The sequence below is a fragment of the Zonotrichia leucophrys genome, chromosome 5, assembly GCF_028769735.1.
Source record: "Zonotrichia leucophrys gambelii isolate GWCS_2022_RI chromosome 5, RI_Zleu_2.0, whole genome shotgun sequence".
Classification (NCBI taxonomy): Eukaryota; Metazoa; Chordata; class Aves; order Passeriformes; family Passerellidae; genus Zonotrichia; species Zonotrichia leucophrys.
The window spans coordinates 672,694-698,796 of NC_088175.1; the positions used below are offsets into that span (position 1 = coordinate 672,694).

The 26,103-nt window shown below is 43.6% G+C and overlaps 1 protein-coding gene across 3 annotated transcripts in view; it reads left to right on the plus strand.

The window, feature by feature from the left end:
• The first annotated feature begins 1,115 nt into the window (after positions 1-1,115).
• Positions 1,116-26,103, plus strand: part of MNAT1 (MNAT1 component of CDK activating kinase) — a 120,454-nt gene continuing 95,466 nt past the window's right edge. For all 3 annotated transcript variants that reach the window (XM_064713568.1, XM_064713570.1, XM_064713569.1), the window contains exon 1: positions 1,116-1,235. In XM_064713568.1, coding sequence (XP_064569638.1) covers positions 1,147-1,235 — 89 coding nt within the window. In that variant the 5' untranslated portion in view covers positions 1,116-1,146. The remainder of the gene's footprint in view (positions 1,236-26,103) is intronic.

The window sequence follows — 26,103 nt, forward strand, 5'->3', positions numbered from 1 at the left end:
TTTTTTTTCCCCTTCCTCCCTCCCCCCCCCCACCACGTTCCCTTCTCCTCCTCTCCCCCCTTCCTATCTCTCTCCTCCTCCTGCTCTAGCCGATCAGGTTTCCCCCGGCCCCGCGGTGACCATCCGGGATCGCTGCTGTATCCCGGCCGCGCTCCGCCGCTCCCCCCGCCGCAACTCCCGCACCCGCCGCAAGACTATGTGGCCCCGCCCACCTCTGCTCCGGCCGCGCCCGCCCATTGGCTGCGCCGCGCCGGGAGGGCGGGGCTACGGCGTCTCCATGGCAACCGTCAATCAAGCGGCCGCGCTCCTCTCTCTGCTCCCCCCCCCTCTCATCCCCACCTGGAGCCCCCGGGGAGCGGCGGCTCCGTCACCTGCGGCTTTCCCTGGGAGGGAAAGGGTTAAATCGCTCCCGGTGCTGTCTGCTGTCCTTACTGGGGGTGAGGGAGTTTTGCTGTGTCCGCTTCTGGGCCCCTCACTTCAAGAAAGTCATTGAAGTGCTGGAGCGAGTCCAGAGAAGGGTAGCGGAGCTGGGAAGAGTCTGGAGCACGAGTGCTATGGGGAGCGCTTGAGGGAGCTGGGGGTGTTTCTCCTGGAGAAAAGGAGACTCGGGGTGACTTTATCGCTGTCTGTGACTCTCTGAAAGGAGGAGTAACCAGGTGGGGGTCGGGCTTTGCTCCCGGGCTACCAGCGGCAGGACGAGAGGACAGAGTCTTAGTGGAGGTTTAGGTTGGACACTAGGAGGAATTTCTCCTTAGAAAGAGTGATTAAACATTGGAATGGGCTGTCCAGGGAGGCGATGGAGTTACCATCCCTGGAGGCGTTTAAGGATAGACTGGACGTGGCACTTAATGCCACGGTCCGCTTGACACGCTGGTCTTCCCCGAAGTGATTGATTCCGTGCTTCCTCTTGGTTAGTCAGGGGCAGGTGTTCCCCGTCTCCCGCTGTTACACCCGGAGCTCTGGGGCCCGGACAGCCCCGGCGCTGCCCCCAGGCTCCTTCCCGCTCGGGCGGGCGGTGTCGGTGCCGGGCCCGGGTGGCGCACGGAACCCGCGGGGCGGCGCCGGGCGGCGGCGGGGCCGTTTGGCAGCGGCACCGGAAGGCGGAAGGCGCGGCGGGAGGAGGGAGGGGAGCGGGAGGAGGCGGCCATGGACGACTTGGGCTGCCCGCGGTGCAAGACCACCAAGTACCGCAACCCCTCCCTGAAGCTGATGGTGAACGTCTGCGGGCACACGCTGTGAGTGGCGCCGGGCTCCGGGGGCAGCGGGGCGGTGGGGCCTGGGGGAAGGAAGGGGTCTCTCCCCCGGCCGACCCGGGGGTGGCGGCGGCACCGGCTGTGCCAGAGCCGAGCGGCGCTTGCGGGGCGGCTCCGGGCCGGTCAGGCCGCCTTTCCTGCCCCGGAGGGTCCGTGCCAGCCCGGGCTGGCTCCGGTGTGGGTCTGGCTGCCCTCGGTGCGTTCTGTGCGGTGAAATTGCCGGGAGGGACCCGCGGGACGCGGCGGGAGCTCGGGACACGCTCCTGTCCCGCTCCGCTGCCAGGCTGCGGCGTGAGAAACGGGGAAAAATACATTTCCCATGGAGTGAAACATTTATTGTTTAAAACTGTGCTGGAGTAGTGAAGAAAAAAAGTGTTTTGTGGTGTTATTATGATGTGTTAATTGTGCTGAATGAAGAGTGCTTTCCTGAAGGTTTGGTGCTGGTTTGAATGTTGGAAAATGCTCTTGCGAAGCTGCGCTGATGGTAGTCTTAACTCATTCGTGGTTTTTTCTTTTTTTTTTTTTTTCTTTTTTCCCAAGACCAGTCATTACTTTTTTCCCTTTTCTCCCAAAACTCAGCTCTTAGATAGTACCCATCACTGGCTATTGCTGATTTAAGTCACAAATAGTCTGAACTTATTCACTTTCGGATCTGGAGACCATCCTTAGTTAGTGTGAAAGTTTGAAAGGCTGTACTCTAAATTCTTTCTGGATGTACACCATACAAGTCCAGTGCTGCAGTAGCAGCCCTTTAATATATTTTTTATTTTTGTCTTGTCATCTTTCCTGTGATGTGCATGTTTTTAAACCACGTGTGAACTACATTGAAAAGATGCAGCCTGAGAGCTTTTGCTTGCCTTGGTACATTGCTGTAAGCGAACAGGATGAAGGAAGCCAATTACAAAAAATGATTTATCTTGTTGTCTTAGGAAAAAAGTGTTAATTTTCATTCTGTTCTCTGCTCCTGTTCCCTTCCCTTGCCGTGGAGGTGTGGTGGTGTGGCAGAGGTGGCCTCGGCAGTGTCCCTTTGGTGGCAGCAGTGCCGGAGTTCCAGAGCAGCAGCCCCGCTTTAAAGCAATGCCTCGATCTTGCATTGACCGAGGATCAGAGCAATGATCAAAGCGGTCCCCGTGTGCTTCCAGGCTCCTCCAGAGCCTCTTCCAGCAGAGGACAGCATGCCTCAGTTTGCTCTCCTGCTTTGCTTCTCTTGGTTTGGGCTTTTTTTGTAGCTGAGTTTTGCTGGAGACAGTTAATGCTGTTTTCTGCTTTGCTGGCTGCAGTTGCTGACACCGTGTTTGGGGTTGGTGTTCTTGTCTTGGTTCTTGTTTCTGCAGGCCAGCTCTTGTTGTTTGCATCTCTGGCTTTGTTTTTGTCGTAGTTAAGGACTCTCCATCTCAATGTGGTTCAAGTGTGCCACTTTCCCTCTGTGTTTTCCTTCCAAGAGCTCCCTCAGGGTTGTATATCAATTATAGTTTCCACGCAGTGTTACAAACCCTTCATGCTGGAAGTTGTTTCTGAGTAATGGCTAATGAATTTCCATGGTAACTCATCTAGAAGCTCAGATGACCCACCTGTGAATGAAAGGAGGTGACTGACTTGTTCTCATAAATTCACCATATTTCAGTCACAAGGAAGGAATGTTTAGTGAGCTAACAAGTTTCTGATGGAGATTTATCCTTAGTCAGTCTATTTTGATATTTTGCAGTTGATGCCATTGGAAATGCTACTCCTAATTTCCAATCTAAATTTATTTGCTATAACTGAAGCATTTAAGAACTCTACCATGAATTTTATACACTTGTGAACTCTTTATTACTTCTCTTTTGTAGGAATGTCTGGAATACTTTGAGGGCTTTCTCTTTGATTTTTCACTCTGAAGAAATCCCCTTGCTTCAGTCTCCTCTCTTCAGTGATTTTTAATGTCTTTTTTTTTGGTTACACTTGGAGGTTATTCTCACTGGGGCTTTTTAAGGCCTTTTCCACTTGGTTTGCATTTTATTGAAGCTGGACATGGTGTTCCATCTGAGTCATTAGTACAACAACCAGACTCAAAATTATTTTGTGTTCTTCTCATTTTGTGTTCTTTTTCATTCTTTTCCTGCCTGCATTTCATCCAGGCAGGATGATGACTCTTGATGTATTTAGTTTTTTAGTGATATATTTGATTTATGTTGAACATAAGCCCCAGATTCTTCAGCACTTTACCACTCAGCACATTGTGGGCAGAACAGAATTCAAGCTTGCTTTCCTTGTTATGTTGTACAGGTGATTATTATTATTATTATTATTATTATTATTATTATTATGACCTTTTTGCTCTGTTAAACAAATTTGTTACTTCATGTGACTTTTATTTGCTTCAAGTGACTGTGGATTCTGAGCCCCTCCATCCAAGTTCTTGAAACTGTCTGAGATTATTCTCTGTTAACATCCTGATATTTTCTGATGTGTAGTTTGTGGGCAGAATGTCTGGGAGGTATTGGAAATTGTTGCTTGTCACCATAACAAATCCAAGTGAGGCAGAGCAAAATATGAAGTTGCCTGCAGTAAATTCATTGCTAAAAACCCCCCTTCCCCTGGTTACTTTGTGTAACAGTGGAGAATGTGAAAAGATTAAAGCCATGTGAATGGGCTTGCTACCAATTTTCTCTCTGACTGAAGTCATGATAGCTTATCTCTGGGTGTGGGTTTCTAATCTCTGGGTACTTCAGTATGTTCTGCTTTTGTTTAGATTGTATGGCTGTCAGTTTAATAGTGTCAAAAGTCCAGTTAAACCAAAACTATATGGCCTGTAGTTGCTGTTTCGCTGCCTGTATTGTTACTGTGCCACTGGAGGGAATTATATTCCTTTGATGTGATTTGTTCCTAAGAAATTGTGTGTTGAATCTCTCTGTTCTGTTATCTGACATATACAGGAGATAGGTTCTTTCCTCAGATTATTTTGGCATCTTCCCAGGATCTGATGGTGAGCCTGACTCTGGTCTGTGTTTTCCTGTGTCTTGTTTCCTGCTCTTTAGAGGCAGGTGCTTTAGTCCTTCTTTAGGTTTTGGAGCTTAATGCAGAGAGCAGAGATGCTCCAAAACTTCTTTTGTCAGTTTTCAAAGGGTAAATATTACATCTACCAGATTTGAAAACCTTGAAGCTCTGTTAATGCTGTAACCCTGGGTATAGTCCCCAGGTTTATGGAGGCTCATTAAGCTGTCTGCAGGAGCACATTGCCTTTGTGGTGCTTTTTGTTTGAAGTGTGCTGAGAAATCTGCATGGAAAATTCAGAGCCGTGCCTTTGCTGGCTCTGGAGTGTTGGAGCAGTTGCTGTAATGCATTTCCCAGTTCTGGCCTGGGCTCCTGCTCCTTCTGCTGTGCTAGGAGTTACATTAGCCAGCTAATCCATCTCACTGAGTGCAGATTGATGCAGAAAATGCCCCAAGTGCTTTGGCATCATCTGTTAGAGATTTTCCCTCTCATTGAATTGTGGGTTAATGTGCTCCTGCTTCAGCTGTGCTTGCATTGCAGGCATTCTGAAGGAATATTTGCATTTTACCTTCAGTGCTGCCTCCTGGTAGTTTCTTTCCTAAAGCCCTGACCTTTCCTATTCTGTCAACTGTACTGTTCACATAATGAAGTGACTTCCAGTGATGTGATTTGCACTTGTGCAAAATACCTTGAATTTTAAAATATTGAAGAGCCTTTACTTGGCTGAGATGATTTTGTCAGCAAGCTTCAGATCTTTGTTTCATCTGGTTTTCAGAAAGCTTGTGGTTTTATCAGGAGTTCATTTTATTCATTTTGTGACTCTGTTTTCCCTTCTGAAGAACTGTGAGAGTTGTCTTCTTATGCCTTCTGTCAGCCAGGTTGTTTCTACTTTCATGTTCTTAGGTGCCCTCTGATTAGAATGAAATTAGGAGAGCCATTCTTCTTATCATGGTTTATTGCCCCCACCTCTTATATAAAAAAAGCACCTCAGAATATCTGAGAACTTGTTGGGCAACACATGTCCAGTTTTTCCTTTCTTTTTTGACAGATGGTTACAGTGAAGGTTCTTCTTGCTATGAAATCCTGTGCTTTGGAGGTTTGTCTGTTCATTCTTCTCCTCTTCCTCACTTCATTCATTTAAATCTCATCTGAGGTGGATGAGAAAATCCCTGTGCTGGCCTCCCATCTCTTTCCTTGCTGTGACCTTGAGCCTGCCATCAGACTGGGTCTGCATTTTGGCAGCACATGCAGGTGGCATTTCTCCTCCCTCATCCTTTGCTTGAGCCCATGGTAGAAATCTCCCAGGGCTGCACTTTGGCTTGGGCACTTCTCCCAAGGGCACCAGGGCTCTGGAATGTTTCCTGGCACATCAGGGTTCTGATAAGCACAGCAGTGGAGATAAGGGGTAGGCAGGTGGCTGCAGAGGATGAAATCAGACATTTGGTCTTTTATAAACAACATCAGGTTGGGATTCCACTACAGTTTATTCCAACAGAACCATGCCGAGCCTTACAATTGTGGGAGTGGGTTTTTTGAGGGGGTTATTTCGTAGTAGTTTGTTTTCCTTGGTTATTGCTTCTTGACCAGTATCACCAAAAGTGTAACACCATGTGTTTTTGGCATCAGAGCAGTGTTAAATAAGCCTTTTCCACTATAAATCTTCCCTGTCACTGGGAGGGAGGATGATAAATTAGCAGTTAAAAGTTGTTCTAGGATGGGACTTAGTAAGGAAATGCTTAGTTCAAGAATAATGAATGTCTTTTAAAGTTTATTTTCTTAAGTATAGCAGAGGTTCAAGGCATCAGATACTTGGCTTTAAAAAAACTTTTGTGCAGGGAAAAGTGTGTCTAATTATGGAGCAATGCTTGATTAAAGTCCTGCAATGCATTAGTTTCTAAGGTGCCCTGATGGCTTTGTCTTCTTTTAGAAGTTCACTCAAGAATTATATTCCAAATCCATTGTGCATGCATGACAATTTTTGGTTTTTCACACAATTCCTAGAGTCTTTTCTAAGCATGCAGATGCTGGGTGCATGCTTGCCAATGGAGTTGTAATCCACCTGGCTTCACTTGAGACCATGAATTATCTTTTACTCTGCCTGCTTGGATTTCATGGCCTGTGTTGAGTTTTAGGAGGCAGGTTAAGCATATCCCACTGATTTACTTCCACAAAGAGGAGGGGAAATGTATCCACCCAAACCTGCATTAAAAGAGCATTGAGGTTGTTACTGCAAACAGGAGTGGGTAAAGAGCTTTATTCCTGCCTGTAAACTTGGACCATATGGTCTGCAAGAAGGAGACACAAAAATGTTGGTAGAAAAGGTACTTAATTGGGACTGCTGGTTCACCTTTGTTATCCCACTGCCTTTTATAGAGAGCAGAAGGGAAACTGGTGTGAAAAGCTCTTCCTTAGGAGTCAGTCCTAGTGTCCAACTACCTGGAGCCACCCTGGCTTGCAGAGAGAGGAAATGTGGGTGTCTGCAGACCAGCAAAAGCAGAGAAACTCCTTTTCTTCCCCAGTGCCGTGCCAGCTCTTGTGCTGTCTTGACAAAGTGTCTTTTTCAAGCGTGACATCTCTGGGCCCAGAGACATCTCTGGGCTCAGGGAGCAGAGCAGCCTCCACAGAAAGCTGGGAAGCTCCATTTCAGCTGCTGCCAGTTTGGTGGGTTTGGGTTTGTTCATGTTCTGCCACAATCTTAGATGGCAGCTGAACTTGCTTCATCCTAAGCTTTTCTGCTCTCTTTCCTGTCTTCAGGAGGCTTCTGCAAAGGTGTCTGGGCTCCTTAATAAAATATAGTTTGTTTTTTTTTTTTTTTTTCCTCCTGTTCCCAGAGGGAGATATATTTATTTCTCATTTAGTTTGTTAATAAGACTTCAAAATGAAGACAGTGTGGAAAAGCTGACTGTCTCTAGGCCCAGCTTTGTGCTGCTCAGGGGAGACATCAATTCACCAAGCTGTGCTATGGGGATTCTCTAATCTGCCCTGCACCCTGTTAGGTGTTCCCAGGGATTCATTAGGGGGGAAGTGCATCCTTGGAGAGCTCTAATTGAGGTGTTAACAGCTGCAATGTGAAGAAACAGAGCTTGCATTATTTGGGTATTTATTTTAATGTCAGAAGCTTTTGGAGTTTTGTGGCTGTCGCATTCCCTGGGAGGCAGAAGCAGAAACATCCCTGGTGGATTCAGGGGAATTGGGGCTCATGCCAATGTGTGGGGCTGGACTTGTTGGAAAGCAGTTTGGAATCTTCTTGTTTCAACCCTTTCCAAGTGAAAGGATGGCTTGGCTTCCTGCTGCATTCTTCTCTGCAGTGTGGTTCAAGAAAATGCCTTTCTTCCAGGATGGGGGAAAGCCCTGGAGACTGTGGAAAATAACATAAAACTGTATTTCAGCCAAGGGAGTTTGAGTGAAGAAGTCTAAACTAGAGGTAGGCAGTGAAGATCTGTCAGACCTGTAACTTTTAATTTGAGCATGCGGGAATTAGGGGGGGTTTAAATATGCATTTGAATTTGATTTGGCAAGCTTTTTTCTAAAGAAAATACCTTGAATGCAAGATATACAAGGACAATGATTCAGGGCTGTCATTTGTAAACATACAGGTTGGCTGTAATATATATGATTTTAGGCAAAAAAAAAATGGTGTGTGGGCTTTGGAGCACAAGCAAGTGTGAGTGTGCTGGTTCAGCCATGGAGTGTGGATTGAATATTTGTGAACAGCAGCAGGCACAAGGACAAGAGCCATCAGGCTTTGGTGCTTACCAGACCCTTGCAGGAGCTGATCTGACAGAAAATTGAGCTTTTTTGGTCAGTTAATGCTGTTTGTACAGAACTAGCCAATTGAAGTGGCTTGTGAACGGTTGGTCAGACATCAGAGGTGGTGCCGGGCCCTCTGTAGGGATCTGTGTCTGCAAATGAGGTAGGAATAGGGTGGAAGGAAGGACCTTCCTGTGACACAATGTTAATTTGACTTTTTAAACCATGCTTTAAAATTGGCTTATCTGGGAGAGCAAGTGTTCTGTTTTGTCTCTGAGGCTTGGTTTTTTGCTGTTATTACCATATCACACCTCAGCTTAGATCCCTGCATGGTAAATCCTTGCCTGTATGAAAAGCATGAATAATCTTGGTGGGTTAAAGCAGATTGGGACTGTATACAGTTGAAAATCTCAACCAGAACAGGAACTTGGTGTGGTCCTGAACATGCCTGCTTTGCTTTGGGGAGATAAGTAATGAAAGCTGTGTAAATGTATTTCATTCCCAGTAATTTCCACCTCTGAGAGAATTCTCTTAGTTTCTTCTGTGTGACTTGGGAGACACATCAGGAAGTTTTTTACTCATTTTGTCAGATCTACTATGAGACTTTAACTGATGCTTGATTGAAGTAATTGCACAATCAAAGCCTGTCTGCTTCCTCAGAGGAAGAAGCAATTTTTTATTTTATTTTTATGTTAAGTGGGTTGTATTCCCTCTGAAAGAAAGCTTTTTCCTGACTTCTTAGGGAATAAAAATCTAGGTCATCTTTCTTCTTTGTCTTTTTGGAGTTTTTCCTGTGGTTTTATTAATTGGGATTAGATGCTCTTTGGATCCAGTTCCATCCCATTAGGCTTCCAAAGTCTCTACAAGTTAGTCATGGGAGGTGATTAAATCACTGCTGAAATACCCAAGAGGTTATTTCCTTCTGCCATCCAGTTTTGACAGTGGATATTTGCTTTTACATTTGGCTCTGAGTCATGGTCTTGATACTTCTGATGAAGTGGTGTTAATGCCTCAGTTTAATTTTTTTGTTTTAAAACTGGCATATTTAGAAAATCTTCTCTTTTCTCTGTTGAGCTATCAATTGCCATGTCTGCTTGGTAATACTTCTTGTCTGCTTAGCAAAGCTCACAGAGCTCTACTCTTCATTCCCTGTAAGTACTTTTTGGAAATTTAAGTTATGGTTCTGCTCCTTGTGACCTTGGCAAAAGGAAAGCTGTTGTTTATATCCTGTCTCTCCAGTCAGTAAATGGAAAAGTAAATTCTTTTTTCTTGGTTCTGGAAATTCAGTCTGTTTGAATCTGCAGCCTGGATTGGAGACTTTACTGGAGCATGCAGTGACAGGACAGGGGAATGGCTTCACACCAAAAGAGAGCAGGTTTAGATGAGTTATTAGCAAAAAATTCTTTACTGTGGGGGTGGTGAGGCTCTGGGATAGGTTGGCAGGAGAAGCTGCCCCATCCCTGGCAGTGTTCAGGAACAGCCTGGATGGAGCTCTGAGCAGCCTGTCCTGGTGGCAGGGGATTGCAATGGGATGATCTTTAAGGTCCCTTCCAACCCAAACCATTCTGTGCTCCTGGAAGTGGCTTTGGGTGCCCACTTGAGGAGTTTGTTCCACCATGCTCAGCCCCTCCTGGTTTGGGTGAATCTCACCCTGTGAGGGTGAATATGGTAATGGTCTGGTAAATCTGTGGTGAGAGCAAGTTCTTCTCAAAAAGAAGGCAAAGACAAGAGCTATTTAAACAATCTCATATTAGGATGGTTTTTCTTTTCTCTTTCTTTTAATTGCATCTACTTCATTTTAATTGAAGCCAATAATTCTGTGGGTTTGTGAGGAAGAAGGACAACGAGCTTGCTTCTGTGTGGTTGCATTAGCTGTCAGATGTTAATAAGCCATATGCATATGTTTAATATTTATGAAATTAAGCAAATAGATTCCTGAGTCATTTTAGAAAGCACATGTGTCTTGGTAACTGTAAATTCACAGCAGGGCAGGTCCAGAAGTGCCCAGAAGTTGCATTTGTGTGCGTGCTCTTTGTTTGGGGCTTTGCTTGGTTGTTCCTCCCCCTGGACAAATGAAGGTGAAATTTGAAGAAAAGCCAGGTCAACATTTTGGAAGATGAATTGAATACTCCCCTGTTCATATCTGGTGAGGAAATAAGGAAAATTCCCTGAAAGCAACAGGCTGTGGCACAGGCACAGCTGAGCTTGCATGGGGACACTTCAGTTTCATGTTGCTGCTTTCCTCCCTTGGTTTGATGATATGCAGGGAACAGTGGTTGTTTCCTCACAGACCACTCTGGCTGCAATAAAAATCACAAATAGTAGTCCTAACAGTGATCTGAATTTTATAAAGACATTTACCTGGTTTCTCTTTTTAAAAAAATATTTTGCAAGAATTAATTTTGACAAGGCCGGATCTGTGAAAAGATCTGTAGCATATGCTGCTGTATATGACAAAATTAAACTTTGTCATAGCTAAAAACAAATGATATTAAGTTGTTTTTTTTTTTTTTTTACTATAATGTGTGGGGAGAGAATATATAAGGAAATTCTTGCAGGTTTTTTGTGTGGAATGTAGGTAAGTTCAGATCAGTGAGAACAAGATGGCTCTGTCACAAAGGAGCAATGAGGAAGTCATCTGTCTGATAAATATTTTGCCTTCAAATTGGGGAACATGAGGTAATGATTTTTGCTGTGCCCACACAGTCCTGCCTCAATGGCTGGCACTAAGGTTAGATTATGTCTAAGCATTTGCAGAATCCTGGGCTTAACGTGAGCATGACAACTTCTTTAAGATTTTAGAGAAGATAAATGCCTCTGCTGAGAGTTAGGAAATGTTGGGATGCAGCAGAGTGAGAAGAAATGTATTAAGGTGAAAGTCCCCAAGTAGAATGTTGTGCTCTTCATTTTTTTCTTAGTTCCAAGAAGTGTGGCCAGAGTGCCAGGGTGGCAGAGGAGGACTGATGTTCCTAGACAGCAAAAGGCAAGGGAGTGGTTTGGCCAGTGTTGACACCTTCAGACTGCTGAGCCAGAATGGGAAGTGTTGGGTCTAACTGGGCAGGAAAGTCTGGCACTGGGATTAGAGATATTGCAAGAGCTGCCCTCAGAGCCAGCGTGAAGGAGGAAGATCTCTGATCCCAGACAAGTACAGGCAGACAAATGTTTAACTTGTCTTACTTGCAGGGTGTCATGTGGTTATCTGTAAAAAAAAAAAAAAAGATATCTTTGTGGGGATTAGGAACTGAACAATCTGTAGGTGTAACTAGTGGCTGGGTAATCTTTACTGTGAGTACATGAATAGCCTTGTGTAAACAGAAGAGTCCAGATTGTTCTGGAGGTAGTGTCTGCAGGCTTTAAAAGGCTGAAAAATCATCCTTACACACCCTGGATGGTGTCAGGAAAGACTGTCAGTGGCAGTTGTGTGGTTTGATAAGCTTGTGACTGATGTGCTGTGAACTACAAATGGGAGGCTGCCTTTAAATCCCCAAGATCCCTTGTTTTAGGAAAAAAATGAAAAGTTATCTTTAGTTTTGGGGTATGTTGTGTTGTGCAAAGGGAGAGAGGGAGGTTAACAGGACTGAGGGCAATGCCAGGGTGATGGGATGTTGCTGAACATTCAGCTGAGCAGGCTTGGAGGAGTTCAGGAGCTGCAGAGATATTTGTTGGGCTTAGTCTAGAAGTGCTGCATTTCTTTGAGCTTTTTAGTTTCTACTCTTGCAACAAAATTTTGCCAAACACCCCCTTGATTTCTATTCTGTCTGCCTGGTTTTGGGGAAGGTAATACAGGAGGTGTGTGCAGAATTATCTGCCTTCACATGGGCAGGATCTCAGTGATGGGTGATGGAACAGCCCCGCGGAGATTTGTGTCTTGGGGTGAAGTTAGGGAGCTCAAATTGCATGGAGTCTGTGGGGAAACCTTTGCTGCCAGCTGACAGATTTTGGAAGGGAGCCTTCTGTTGTGTAGGGAAGTTGTGACCTTGTGGCTCTGGGGGAGCTGAAATGCTGGAGTGGGGTCCAGAGGGGAGGCTGCCTCCCAGTCTGACTGTGTGGCAGAAAGGAAGCTGCAGAGATCACAAGGGAGACTTGCTTAGAGAAAGGGACATGGCTGCATGAGCAGTTGAGAGAAGGAGTGATGGCTGGGCTAGGGAAGGATTTGGGACAAACTGGAGCTCAGAAGTGTGTAGCAAGATGTAAAGTTTTTGGAGGATGAAGGCATGGGGGAGCAGTGGCAATCAGAGGTGAGGACAGTGAGGGTGTTTTTGAGCATTGTGCTGTGGGGCTGTAGGTGTTTAAATGGAAATTTTCCAAGCCTGGATACAAAAGTCTTGGCCAGGAGAAGAGGAAAGGTGCAGGAAGCACTCAGATCTGTGTTCCCTCACTGGGCTGGAGCAGCACCTGGGTGTTGGAGTGCTTTACAGAGCTGGCCAAGTGCCTGGAGTGCAGCATTTGCAGGGGCTCTGCTGTGCCCATGGGATGCCCCTGTGGCAGTGCAGGCTCTGGGTAACTCCTCCTGCCCTCCCTGGCAGCTGGGCTTTGAGCAGAGGAAATCCTATAGAGCGCTAATGCTAATCACTCTCTAATCAGGAATGTGAAATTTGGGCATGCTTCAAGCATTAATTATAGTGGCTTAATTTCCTTATCTGGTAAAGTGGGGATAATGCTACCTCATGGTGGTTTTGAGAAGGTCAGTTATTTAATGCTGACTGTGCATGCCAAAGAAAACTGGAGAGGGGGAGAAAACCAGTAAACGTGTCGAAGCAGGATTTGAGCAGGGCAGAATAAACAAGGTCTGAGGATAAACTGGCATTGCCTGAGTGTGTTAGCTGAGTGTTGCCTGTCCAAAAGGCTGATAGAGGTGGGATCCTAACAAACTGCAAAGAACAAACCCTCATGCTGGTGCCTGGCAGGCCATGCACTTTAACTGTGTGTTCAGAAAAATGTGTAATGCCCAGGCCATATATCATGCAGGTTGTTAGAGGAATAACATGACATTGAGGCCTTTACCCTGCCTGGCTTAGTTGACGTAAGGTAATGGATATTGAGGGGAGGAGCTGAGTAGCAGCCTGATTGCATAAGCCTTTTTTCCAAAGGAAACTGGCTCGCACAATGTGGAGATATAATAAATTTATATTGTGGTGCACGACCACAAGAGGGATCAGACCGCTTGAATTTTCACTTTTTCGGTTTTGGTTCTGCTTTCTTTCATGTAGCCTGTGTTACATATGGAGATTTTAATTGTCTGACTTGCCAATGGTAATATGAGAATTTTGGTTGAGTAGTGGGCTTGGCTATAGTTTGCTTTCTGTCTGTTTCTTGGCTTCAGTCTCTGCAGTAAAAACAAAGCTGCATTACTGCATGACTTTGATAAATAGATTTACATTTCTGCTTGCACAGGAAGTTATCTCTTACTGTTTGCTAGGTAAAGCTTCATTTCCCATACTCTGTTTTTTTTTAAAGTGAATATTCTAAGAAGTGACTCTGCCATTGAGTTCAGATAAAATACAGAGCCTCTATTTTATATGAGCTCGATCATTCAAACCTTTCTCTCTCCTGGTTTCTTTCTTCTGGAGTATCAGTTGTGTAATTGGCAAATATATACAAGAACAAATGCTGACCTGAAATGACCATTCCTTGACTATAATGGGCCACAGTTATTTTCTCTTACACCTAATTAGCCCAACATTTTGTTTTAAAATCCATTTGTTTTCTAGGTAGAGTAGAAAGATGCAAAGTTGCTTGAAGGAGAATTGTCCCAACTTGTTTCTACTGTGTCCTTCCTCCACAAATATAGAAGCAGCTCTATCATTGAAAATTTAATGAAGCTTTCATCAATACAATGCTGTGCCTCTTCATTCTCTGAAATGTATTCATTTTTAATGAGCTTCTAATTCCAGGTAACAGGAACAACTGAACATAACCATAAATCTGATTTATTTGTGAACAGCATGTCTCACATAATTTACAATTCCTTAAGTTGTCACTGATGACTTTTGGCTGCTTTTGGTAGTTTATTAAAATGTTTTGTTTCCAACTTTTTTTTTTTTTTGTAAAAATCAGCATCAGCAAACAGAAGCAATGACCTTAAAACAACAAGGTGATTATCCCAGTGTTATATTGGAGTATTTGCATTTTTAATTTTTTTTATTTTAAATTTCTTAGCAAGCCTGGGGTTAGTTCCTTAGTTAAAAAGTACAATAGTGGGAAAATATTTTGGATATGTGGGAGAGCTGGTAATACTGAACAAAATATAGTATTGTGGATAATTAATTACAGAAGATGGAAATAGTCTAGGAATAGCTGTGTACTGCACTCTGGACAGTCTCAGACTGGAGATACCTTTTTGGAGATATGAAACATCCAATAATGTTGCACTGCTGGAAGAAACAACCAGGCTTGCTTGGCTTTTTCTTACTGGGAGTTAATCATAATCCTGAAAAAATAGTATTATTTACCAAATTTTATGCAACAATGACACCTATGAGTACATAATTACATTTTCAATTCAAATAAGAAAGCATTAACGCTGAAACATTGTTTTGGTCATATGAAAATAGTTTATTGTTTTATCTGCCTTATTTAATTTATGGTCCTTTTATTGTTTCTCATAATCTTAATTGACATTTATCCATAAATATTTAATTTGTGTTTTGGATGTTAATTGCAGAAAAAGGCCACATAGAATGTGATGCCACTGAGTAGGGAAACATAAAATTTAATAACCAGAAACATTCTCTACTACACATAGCATTGCCTTTGTAATAATACAGAGAGTAATGTAGAAAGAGGGGATGGGATGAATACCATTCTTGGCAATATGCAATTTTTTATGTATTAGGTTCCTTGAAAAGAAATATTAGTTTAGTACCAGGAGGAAGCTGCATTTGTATGGTACATGTTTGTGTCCTGATTTCTTTTGACAGTTCTCATTTTCTTACATTGATTTGCTTGGAGCATTACACCAGCAGGATGTTTTTCTATATATATTTCTATAAACACTTTTTAGCAGCTTCACAAATGGAAGCAGTATGCTGAGCACATTACATGGATATCCTGAGCTGTTTCAGGTGTGTGAAGCAGCCCCACATTTCTGTTCAACCTTTAGTGAGACTCTGAACTTGCTGTCCTTGGTGGTGTCTCTGTGGTGCAGACCCAGGGGAGGTGTTGTGCTGGCATCTCCTGGCAGGTGCAGCTCTGGAGCAGCGTCCTTGGCACTGCCAGCGTTGGCACGGGCTTGGGGCATCCCCGAGAGCCAGAGTGGGGCAGGGGTGGTGCCCCTGCTGCCCTCAGTGAGCCCTGCCCTGGGGAGGGAGCTGTGGTGTTGTAGTGTGTTGTTAAGTTTCTTGTGTTATTCCCCAATTTATGTATTGTTCTCCCCTATTATGTGTAAAATGGTTTCGTTCCCCCAGTTTTTCCCGCCACTGCTAGCCTGTCAGCTAAGTTGCCATAGTAACCGCTATTCATAGTTGCCGATATGTAATTGCTCCTCCCCTGGTTTCCCTTATAAGTGAAAGTTGTTTCCTCCCTGTCCAGTCAATCACTCCCTTCCTCCTCCCAGGTTTCGAGAACCTTCTCCTCTCTGGAGATGGTGGCTGGCTGGGGTCCCAGGACACCTCCTTTACCTTTTGATTATTGGTCTCCATGGAGTGTCAGTTCTGTGAAGTTCATCCCCTCACCTTTCCCGATTGGTTCCGCCTGTACCCACCTCCCTCCTTTATAATCCTGTTTTCACCCCCTATGAAAAAACTTTTTCCCGGCTGGTTTCCCCGCGTTTGGATCCCTCAACACCTTCAATAAACCGATGTTTATCCCCGGGAAATGGTCAGCTCCGTTCCTCCCCTATACCAGCAGTGTGAGCCAGTCCGCAGCCAGCACAGCCCGAGGCCCTCAGACGCCGAAGGGCGCTGGCCAGGAATTGCAGAGGGGCGTCGGCCTTTGGCCCTCAGCTAGTCGGACTCTAAACTTCGGGCCACATATGCCCCCCTCTGCACTGTGGGAAATGGAGCGCAGCCTGGGGGACGGAATCTCTGCTCTGGATTGTTCCCCATGCATGGCCCTGCAAGAACCCTGGTTTTTTACCTTTTGAATGCTTTCCTAAATGATTTTCAGGGCTTTCAGAGACTCCTTCCTTACAAGATCAGATCTGGTGTGGGCAATTACATCTGAGATGTCCTGAAGTAGGAAAGTGAATGTTTGCTGTGCTGGTGTGTAATAGAGCTCTGTGTCACTGATAGACACTTCCACTGTGGACTGATATCCATATTTACTGAATTCTAGCCCTGCAAGAACACTGCTTCTTTACCTTTTGAATGCTTTCCTAAATGATCTTCAAGGCTTTCAGAGACTCCTTCCTTACAAGATTGGTTCTGGTGTGGACAATTACATCTGAGATGTACTGAAGTAGGAAAATGAGTGTTTGCTGTGCTGGTCTCTTCTAGAGACTTCACGCTGGGCAATGCCAGCTCTGTGTCACTGATAGACACTTCCACTGTGGACTGATATCCATATTTACTGAATTTATGATGGCTAATTACAAAAAATCAAATTTCTACTTAGCATTCCTGTAGGGGGATACAGTATGGGTAAATGAAGGTGGTACAGAATGTAATCTTATCCCACAATGAGTTACAGCTGGATCAATTGCTAAAGATTAGGAGCAGGCCTGATGTTAACAGGCCACACCTGTAGCCAATAAGAGCTGTGGTATAAAAGAGTGGATTGGTGGGATCTGGAGTCAGATGGCTGCAGCAAGGACAGGAACAGTCGGTGCTTAGAGGAGCTGCCTGTGAGAAACATGGAGGAGGTATGAAACTCTGGTGATATGGAATCCTTGTACTATAATGATAATAGAACTCTTGATATATAAGACAAGACATTCCCATTTCCTGGTTGTTTGGAATGCAGAGCAGTACATCAGAAGAGTGGATGAAGGATCTGTGTTAGCAAGGCTGTTGTTTTAAAGACTGCCTCAGTTCTGCAGGTGCTGGAGTGCCAGAGTAGCCTCACATGTGCAAGTAGCCCATAGAAATAGTGAAAAATCTGCATGTGATAATTATTTTCAGGACCAAACCTCTTCTATTTATTTTCACTTCTAAAAAATGTACATCAGTTTTTCTGACAGTTGTTTTTCTGTTAAATAGTTTACTTAGCACAGACAAACAGTTTCTTTAAGATAAGTTGATAGCACCAGACTTGGAGTTTGTCCTAATACTGTCACTTCTCATATTTGGCTTGGACTGTTTACAGTAGAAGCTGAAGGTGAATGAGGTGAGGGAGAGGTGGAGGTTTGTGTCATCTGTCCCTGTAAATGTGATCAGTTCACATTTAATGGCTGCTGCTCATCTTCTGAGTGATACCAGCCCTTCCACTTGCCAGTCTTTGACTAGGTCAGCTTTTTACTAGGGACTGTAATAAATACCAATCCAGCTTCACTTCGTGATGAGAGAGCACTTTTTATTCAAGAATGGAGCAACTATATTAATAAAACTCTGTTTGTTTTTCTTTCCTAATAGCTCCAGAATTATTTTTCCAGTTTCTTCAAGGATAATTCGAGTATTGTTGCCTGGAATCTGTTGAGGAATGCATAGATAGTGCATAAAAGCTACATTCCAAGCTTAGTTTTAGAGTTTAGCACCCAAAAGTTAGAAAATTGCAAGATAAGGACTCAGGCTTAGTGTGGTTCCTCTGTTTATATGGTAAGATACTATTATTGACATGGAATGGTATTTTTCATCTTGCAAGATGTGTTTTATGCTGTAATCACAATATTTTAATCCATTACTTTTTTGACATCTCAAGCATATGCAACGAATAAGAGGAACATTGATTTCTTTCTTTTCTTTAGCATTCTTGGTATAAAACTTTCTGTGCCTATGTATTTCTCCTGTGATATTAAAGCAGTGCTGCCTCTTCTGACTGATGAGAAAAATCAAAATGGTTTTGTGGGGTCTCTACATTTTATATGTGCTAAAAGGGGAATGGAGGTGGTGGAGTCCCCATCCCTGGATGTGTTTAACAAAGCCTGGATGAGGCACTGGGTGCCAGGGTTTAATTGAGGTGTTGGGGCTGGGTTGGACTCCATGATCTTGAAGGTCTTTTCCAACCTTGTGATTCTGTGAACTTCTTGTCCATCAACACTTCATCTTCAAATACCCAGCCTGCTTCCCCAGCAAACCCAACCAGCCTTTAGAAAGCCTCCTGATGTCGAATGTCAAACTTAGAATGTGCCAGTCCCGTGAGTAGCTGCTGGGCATTCCAGAAAAGGGTGTTTGCATGAGTTAAGGAAATGATGCTTCAGCTTTTCTGTGCATCATAATTTTGGAATTTTTACAAGTTTTATCATAGAGTGTTAAGGAGTTGAATGGACCTTAAGATCATCTGGTACCAAAACCCCCTGCCATGTGCATGGATACCTCTAAAGGTCTTAAATTTTGTGTTACATTTACCTTTGCCAGGCATCTGTGGTCTTACCCTTTCCAGTGATTTTATTATTGCTTGGGCCCAAAATGTTATGGCTCTCCCCAGTCTCTGTTTCCAGCACAAATGAGTTTTGTTACTGGCCAGGTTGGTGTAAAATATTTTTATGCTTTGGACATGATCAGACATCACTGGTGATGCCTTTTATGTATAAGGACAACAGGAAGAGAAGTGGTGTGGTTAAGAGAACAAATTAAAATTACTGGCTGCAGGAGTGTGGTGGCTTCCACTTGAGCCTCCCTGGTTACTCCAGCTAATTAAAATCCAGGTGTTCCCTGTGTCACATGCCTGTCCCATCCTCGTGTTCCAACCCATTTTTTGGCACTGAGTGGTGAATCAGCTCAGGAAGGTGATCCCTTTAGGGTTTTAGACTGGTTATCAGCTGAATTATCTCCTTGTACTGCTCCTGGGCAACTGTGTTGTTGTAGAGGTTGCAGGGCAGATCTAAAATAGGATAAGCTACTGTAGGACTAGACTTGACCTTGCACTTGTAACCATATTAGATACCAGCAAAAGTAAATATATGAATCTGTGTGAGGTGGCTGCATGTATCTTTGCTGATAACTCCAGTGCTGTCCTGGTGACATTCCTGCAGCCTGAGGTGCCCTAGGTGTGTGTCAGCCATGCAGAAAAAGCTTTGATCTCACATGATCCCACACAATTTCCCCAGTCCCTGCTGTGGGAATTCAGATGTTTGTTTTAGTTGACAACCTGAGCTTGCAGAGGCTCCATTTGTCTTTTGTGGCTAGGATTGGGATTTCACTTAAACAAATGGCAAGGAACTGCCTCTTCATGTTATGTAAAGTTTGCTCCTGCAAATAAAAGGATCACTTGTGGATTACTGAAAATGTTGCAATTTGAAAAGCGCTGTGCTGGGGAGGAGACAACTTTCTTCTTGAAATGGGGGAAGAGTTTTCAGATCTCTTCTCTTTTAGATATTTTCATGGTTCTTTCAAAACTTGTGCAAGGATTTGGTTCAAAGTGGACTTGTAATGTTGTCACCAGTGTGAATGAAAAGCTGGTAAGAGGGATTACTCAGGAGGGTGCACAATGTGGTCCTTCACAAAAGGGTGATGGGTTTTGTTTGGCTTATTTTTCTTCTCTACATAAATGGAAGTGAAGGTAATGCAAAGCAAAATCTGTTTGGAAGGTAATAGGAATGGCAGTGAAGCAAGTTTGATGCTTGATGTGTCCTGGCTGTTGTCACCAAGCTGCTTTTTCTCTTCTCTCTCTCTTTTTCTTTTGAATGTTGTTTACAGTGGTACTAGCCAGAAGAGCTTTCATGAGTCCCAGCTCACAGTTCTCTGGAAGGGAAGGAAAAAGGCTTGGATGAGCTGTAGTGTAAAAAGTAAACAGGTTTGGGCAGGGAAGGTGAAGATACAGCAGGAACAAGAACCAGTTTCCTCCTGATTTAGTTGATGCAGTGTCTCCTGCTGTGGTACTGGCCCAGTTTCATGCATGGGTTTTCAGTGGAGCTCCAGGATGGGATGGGAAATAACACTGGAATTAGAACTTCATAGAGCATAAATTTAAATATTTGTGGCTCCTTATCTCTGTTATTTTTTTTCACACATCTCCCCCCGGAACAGAGGGGCAGCTGGTGTCAGGGGGTGTTTGTGCATTATCACAGAGATCACATGTATGCAAGTCATCTTTATCCCCATCTTCCTTGTCCCCTGGCTTGGGAAGCCATCCCACAACTTCTGTCTGTGCTGGTGTGTGCAGAGGGAGAGAAGGGCAGGAAAAGTCTCATTCCCATCAGCATCAAGAGAGTACTGTGTGCCCAGGAGCCTTAAACTTGGGGTCTTTTCAAAGCAGAATAGATGCTGTGCAGGTGAGTCAGCCTTTTGTGCTAAGGGCCAGGTGCTTGACTTCTTTTCAAGCTGGCATGCTGGGACACACTGGCATTCATCACATTTGTAAACACTCTCAGAGCTGAGGAAGGCCATTGTCTGTAACCGGTTTTCCTTAATGCTCTGGGAGTGACTGCCTTGACGCATTTTCCCCACGTGGCATCAGCAGCCTGTGAAACACAGAGGAAGCGTTTCTGCTCTGTGACCTTTGCAGCCAAGTCATCCTCAGGGAGGACAAGCAGGAGTGAGTGTCTGCATGTCTGCACTTTTGGTGCTGTGCCCAAATATGTGCACTTTTGACTCCAGAACAGGGAGTGAAAGACTCCGTGTCTTGGTCCATTCCTTGGGCAATGCAGTTCTTGTCCTCACTTTTCTGCTGTATGTGAATTTGATGGTTCACAAGTTGTTCCTGCAGAGCAGGAAGAGAAATCTTATGGTTTTAGCAGTGGAAAGATTATTGCTTGTATTGGAGTGGAACAGAGCAGGTTGTGGTCTGTTGTGCTGAGTTCTGGGTTATGTTTAGGCTCTCACTTTTCTGGATGAGAGTTCAGGTTACCTTTTAGTAATCTAGGTCTAAGTAGTCTAATATTAGTCTAAAACCTAATAATTAGTTGTTATAGCATTTGTTTTTGGACAAAGACTGGAGAGTATTTGTCTGTAGCAAAGAACAAGTGGAAAGTAGTTCCTGGTGAGTTTTTTACAATATGTGGCATAAGGATGGCCTCAGTGCTGGGGCTGCTTGTGAAGGTGAATATCGGGCTGTCCTGGACCCACACAGTGTTGCCAGGGAAAGCAAAAACTCCAGTTAGGTGGGATTTATCCAGTACATGTAATAAGTGTTTTCTCAAGTGTCTGTACTCTGGTTTTTTCCTTTTCTCCTCTCTCTGTAGTGGGTTTTTTGTTTGCTTTCAGTAGGCCATTGTCTTTGAGGGGCCTGGTCCTGCAAACAGTAATGAACAGGCTTTTTGTTGACTGGGGATACCTGTGAGACTGTTCAAATAAGTCCATGGAGCTGAGTCCAGGGCCTCCTTGAAGCCCACCAAATACTGAGGGTTTCTTTCCCCTTCTTCCTTGAGACCTCAATTCCTGAGTGCCTTGAAGCCACTTCACCTCTCCCAGTAGTCACTGACTGAAGGATTAGGCCATTTTTTTCATAGAAAGATAGACCTGAACATATTCACATTTTGACATGTTATATCTGAGAATGTACAAGCTGTGAGCTGTTGTTCAGCCACACATTTTTAGCTTGTCAGTGATGAAGTCTTGAATGTTAACATGGATGTTTTGGGCACGTGAAAAGTGGATTAATTTATATTGTCAAAACCAAGGAACCTCTTTTGGCCTGAGCATTTATTAGACCATTTAGCCTCACTTGACTCTGGTTTTGATAGAAGCTGCTGAGCAGAAATCACATGCGTTTGTCTTTCACTGCTCACTCTGTGAGGCAGGTGCTGGTGACAGTCTGAGCTGTCAGACTTTGTGCTCAGAGTGACAATTGCCGCCTCACTAGCAGAACCTAAACATCCATTATCCTATTAGTGCATCCACATCTTTGTGCAATTAAACTTATTATGTTTAAGCTGCCTCCTCTGTGCATGTTCCCACAGTTTTAACAGTTTATCATTTAAAGCCTATGAGAATTTGAGTGAGATTCAATTCCACCTGCACAGCCTGGGCAGCAGTGGGGTGTGATTGTGTCTGTGTGGTTGAAGTGCAGCTGCCCTGAGCAGTGAGAGTGCTCCAGTCAGTATTGTCAAGGTCTTCAGCAACCTGATAAGAGGGAGTGACCAGCAGGAAATACTCCTTGGTGGGGGAGAGTCTTTGTTCCATGAGAACCCTTTCAGATAAAAGGTGAAAATTGATCATCTTGGCATTCCCTTGCCTTAAAATTACTCAAGGGCCAGTCAAGGAAGTTTCCTTGCAGTGTGTTTAATAATACTGATTTCTGCCGAAGCCCCAATATTTCACACATATCTCAGTTCTATTGCTTGGAAGTTTTGCAGATGAATACTTGTCAGTTCTGGAAGCTGTAATATATATTGCTGTTAAAGTGCTATTTTGGGGTGGAGTATTTTTTTGAGTAAGCATCTATGTCTCAAAACCATCTGAGTCATGTATTCTATATTTTAATACAAAGTGGTTTTGAAGTCTCAGCATGTTGTAGTGGTTGAGATATGGCACTAAGCATAAAGAGCCATTGAAATGCCTCCTGAAAGGAGAGGAAAAATATTATATCCCCAGGATCACTGAATCAATTTACACATTTATTTATTTATGGTGATGGGCAGTGCTTGTTTGCAAGCTAATTAGGGTTGATGGGTTCGGTTTTGGGGCTGGCACCCCCTGCCCAATTAACTGAGGGCTGCTGTTGGTGGCTGGGCAGCAGGTGATGGTTCTGCTTCACCTGTACAGACAGGGCAGGTCTTGCTCTCTTGGGTTCAGTCATCTTGGGAATGTGGCACAATCTTTCTGCTTTCCATGACCACCTTTAGCACCTTTTTTCACGGAGGAATTTTGTTGAACTGGTTAACTTTGTGCATTGGGTTCGGGCTGTGCTGCAGTGGGTGTCACCAAACTCGTTTTACAGGGTTTTTCAAGGAAAACACCCATTGTGGTGTTTTCTGCCCCGGACAGGCTGTAAATGGCTTTTTCTGTTGAGCTGCGGTTGCTTTTCAGGTACCTGAGTTGCACAAAGGCACTGACTCATGGATCTGTCCCTAACTGGATTCTTTTGAGGCTTTAATTGTTGTGTGCAATAGCCAGGGTGCAATCTTCAGTATCTACAAGCAATCCATCTTTTCCTTATCTTTGGATCCCTTTTGTTTTATTTTTACCAGTAAACTTGGCTCATGGGCTTTGTGGGAGTAGGAAAAGTGATCACTTTTCTGTAGCATCCTAATGTTTCTTGGAGAAAATGCTGGGAAATGATGGAATGCCTTACACATCTCTCCAAAATGTTGCATGTGGTTTTAGGGGGTGGAAGCAGCATGAATTGCCCTTTAAAATTGAAAGTTAAGGAAGTAGCTGAAGTTCACAGGAATCTGAGAGCTTTAGAGAAATTAACAAAAAAGTGGTATAAATAGCAGGAATATGAAATAGCATCATAAAATGGTGAGAGTAGATTTTTCAGTGTGGTATCCCCTTAGAGAGTAATTTTTGGGCAGAGAGAATGAAATATTTTGCACATGCAGCTTGCTTTGGTCAAGAAAGTTAAAGGTGGGCAGTATTACGTGGGCACCCCAAAATGTCAGGAATTTAAGGGGTCATTACTTTCTGAAAAACTCATCCTTTGCTGTATTTTGTGTCTTCACTGGATCTCCCAATTGTTGGTCATCATGGATTTTGCTAGTGGCTATTGTGTTCTGGGAGGATCAATAGAATCAAATAATCATGTGTAAAATAGATGTGTTGATTTTTAATTTTTATTTTTTGAGTGTGTGGTTGTGAAAAAATCCTTTTCATTATTGTGTACAGCTTGCAATTTGATTGAGATTCAGAGCATAAAAAGCATGAAATCCTGTATTTCAAACTTCCTAGAGCTGTGTACTGAGGGTTGTTTTCCCCTGATTTGTTTTAATTTGACTGCTTTAGTGGCACTAGATAATATCAAGCATTTATTGTGTGTGATTTATATGGATAGGGAAAATACCATACACTTTCTCAGGCCAGGAACAATGTTCTTTACACATGGTGTTTAATACAGTTGTGAGCCTAAATAAATGCTGCTTTTGAATATGTGCACAGCTCCTGTGTAATTATGGAGCAGCGTGGTTTATTAGGAGAGAACATGCAGCATTGTGGAGTGCTCCTCAGCTGATGGTTGGATAAAACTGATCAGCTCAAATATTGTCTGGAACTGATCATCTGAATTCTGGGCCAGATTTCCTTTCCCTTACTTGTTTTCAGTGGCTCTGGTTAATCAGGGGGAGCAGTGGGCTCTGGTGGCACAAAGCTCAGGGATGTAGCCATGGATAATGGTGGGGTTTGGTTGTCTGTGTGATATTTACAGCTGAAGTACTGAATGGAAATGGAGAACTCTTATCTTTCCCATTAACATTGTACAGAGATGGGAAAGAACACAAATACTCTGCAAAATGAGTAAGTTAGACCAGTCCCACAGAGGGTGGCAGGTGGGGTTTATGCTAAAACAGGCATTCAAAAATATTCTTCCAGGCTATTTCCACACATAAAAACAAGGCACACACAAAATCCCAACAGTCTGTGCTCTGAATGTGCTGTGCATGGAAGAAACTTCACATAATGAAGAACAGATCTGTGGATATTTATCTGCCTTCAGATCATTTGACAGCAATTTGATCATGATCATCTCACCAGTGTGGGGAGGCAGCTGTGTGTCCTCCTCCCTCCTGTCCCAGCATCTGCATCCTCTGCTGAGTAACTTCACTGGGGTGTTCTGCTTTGTGTGGTTTGTGGCAGAATGGGTACTGAGAGAAATGCTAACAAGAACGGAATGTATTTTGTTACAGCTTTTTTGCTTTTATCTTTTTGATCCTCTGTTAATATGAGTTGTCTTGCTTCTGCTCCCTCCATGCAACTGATTCTCCTCGTGGCTTTTCCTACTAACAAACCACGAAGGAATAAATTTACATCACAAATTTTTATTGTGATCATATTCTTTGAAATGTGCTGCAACTCTGAGAGAACAGCTTGTGTTTTGTCTTTGCAATGGTGAGTAATGTGTTTGCTCACTTTGTCCTTTGTGTTTGATAACCTGGGAAGCTCCCTCCAAATTCACTGGAGTAGGGCTGGGTTTTTATTCCCCACAATCTGTAGGAAATGATTGAGATGCCAGCACAGCTAATGAAGGCCTGATATGTTCTCCTTATTTTTAATCCCTAAAAGTAGCTGCATTGAATATGACCTTACAATTTAGCTTCTAAAAGTTGGCACGACATTCACCAAGTGGTTTAATGTCTAGAATAGCAGTTGCCATTTATTTTTGAGCTTGAAGAAAAAGCATTTTTTTGAATGATTAACTTTAAAATGCAAAAAAAAAAATCAAATTCCCTACCATACTTTAAGAAGATCAGGATTTCTGCCACCCTTAAAAAGGGAATTGAAACCTGACCTGCTCAATGGTCAGGTTGGGATGGGGGAAGGAGGTTTTGGTATGTTTTCCTTTTTTTTTTTTTTTTTTTTGTTTCTAATAGGTCAAAATATACTTGTTTTTTTTGAGATTTGTTGCACTGGCCACGTGTTGCATATTGTAGGGTATTTCAAGACATCCCTGAAATATTTATCATGCTGTGTCCCACCAAGAATGTAATCTTAAGGTCTCCACTGTTTATGAAGCACAGTCTATATTTTATCTCATGCTGAGAAAAGATGTGATAATGGTTGTTTGGGGATTATGTGAAAATGAAGTGAGGAATGACCCTTAAAAATTGGTAGGAAGTGGGAGATTCCCAAATGAGACCAGGGAGGTGGGGAAACAGAATTGCTGCTCTGGAGTTTTTCTAATGAATATTGTCCTTGCATTTACAATGGAGAAAATTAAGATTAGGGAGAGAAAGAAGCATTTAAAGAAAGTGCCATAAAAATCTGTTGGGCTACAGAAATGAAAGCTAAACCTGTGATTTGGGCACTTGTGTGTGTCAGTGGTGCAGGCACAGAGCCTGGGATGCTGAAGGTCAGCAGTGGATCAGAGGTGCTGGGATGTCAATGAGCTTCAGCACCAGGTGGCACAGCCACTCCTGAGTGAGACACCCATTCCAGCAGGAAATGCTTCACTTGCTTTTGGGCTCATTCCTTACACCTCCTTTAACTTAAGGTTAAAAAAG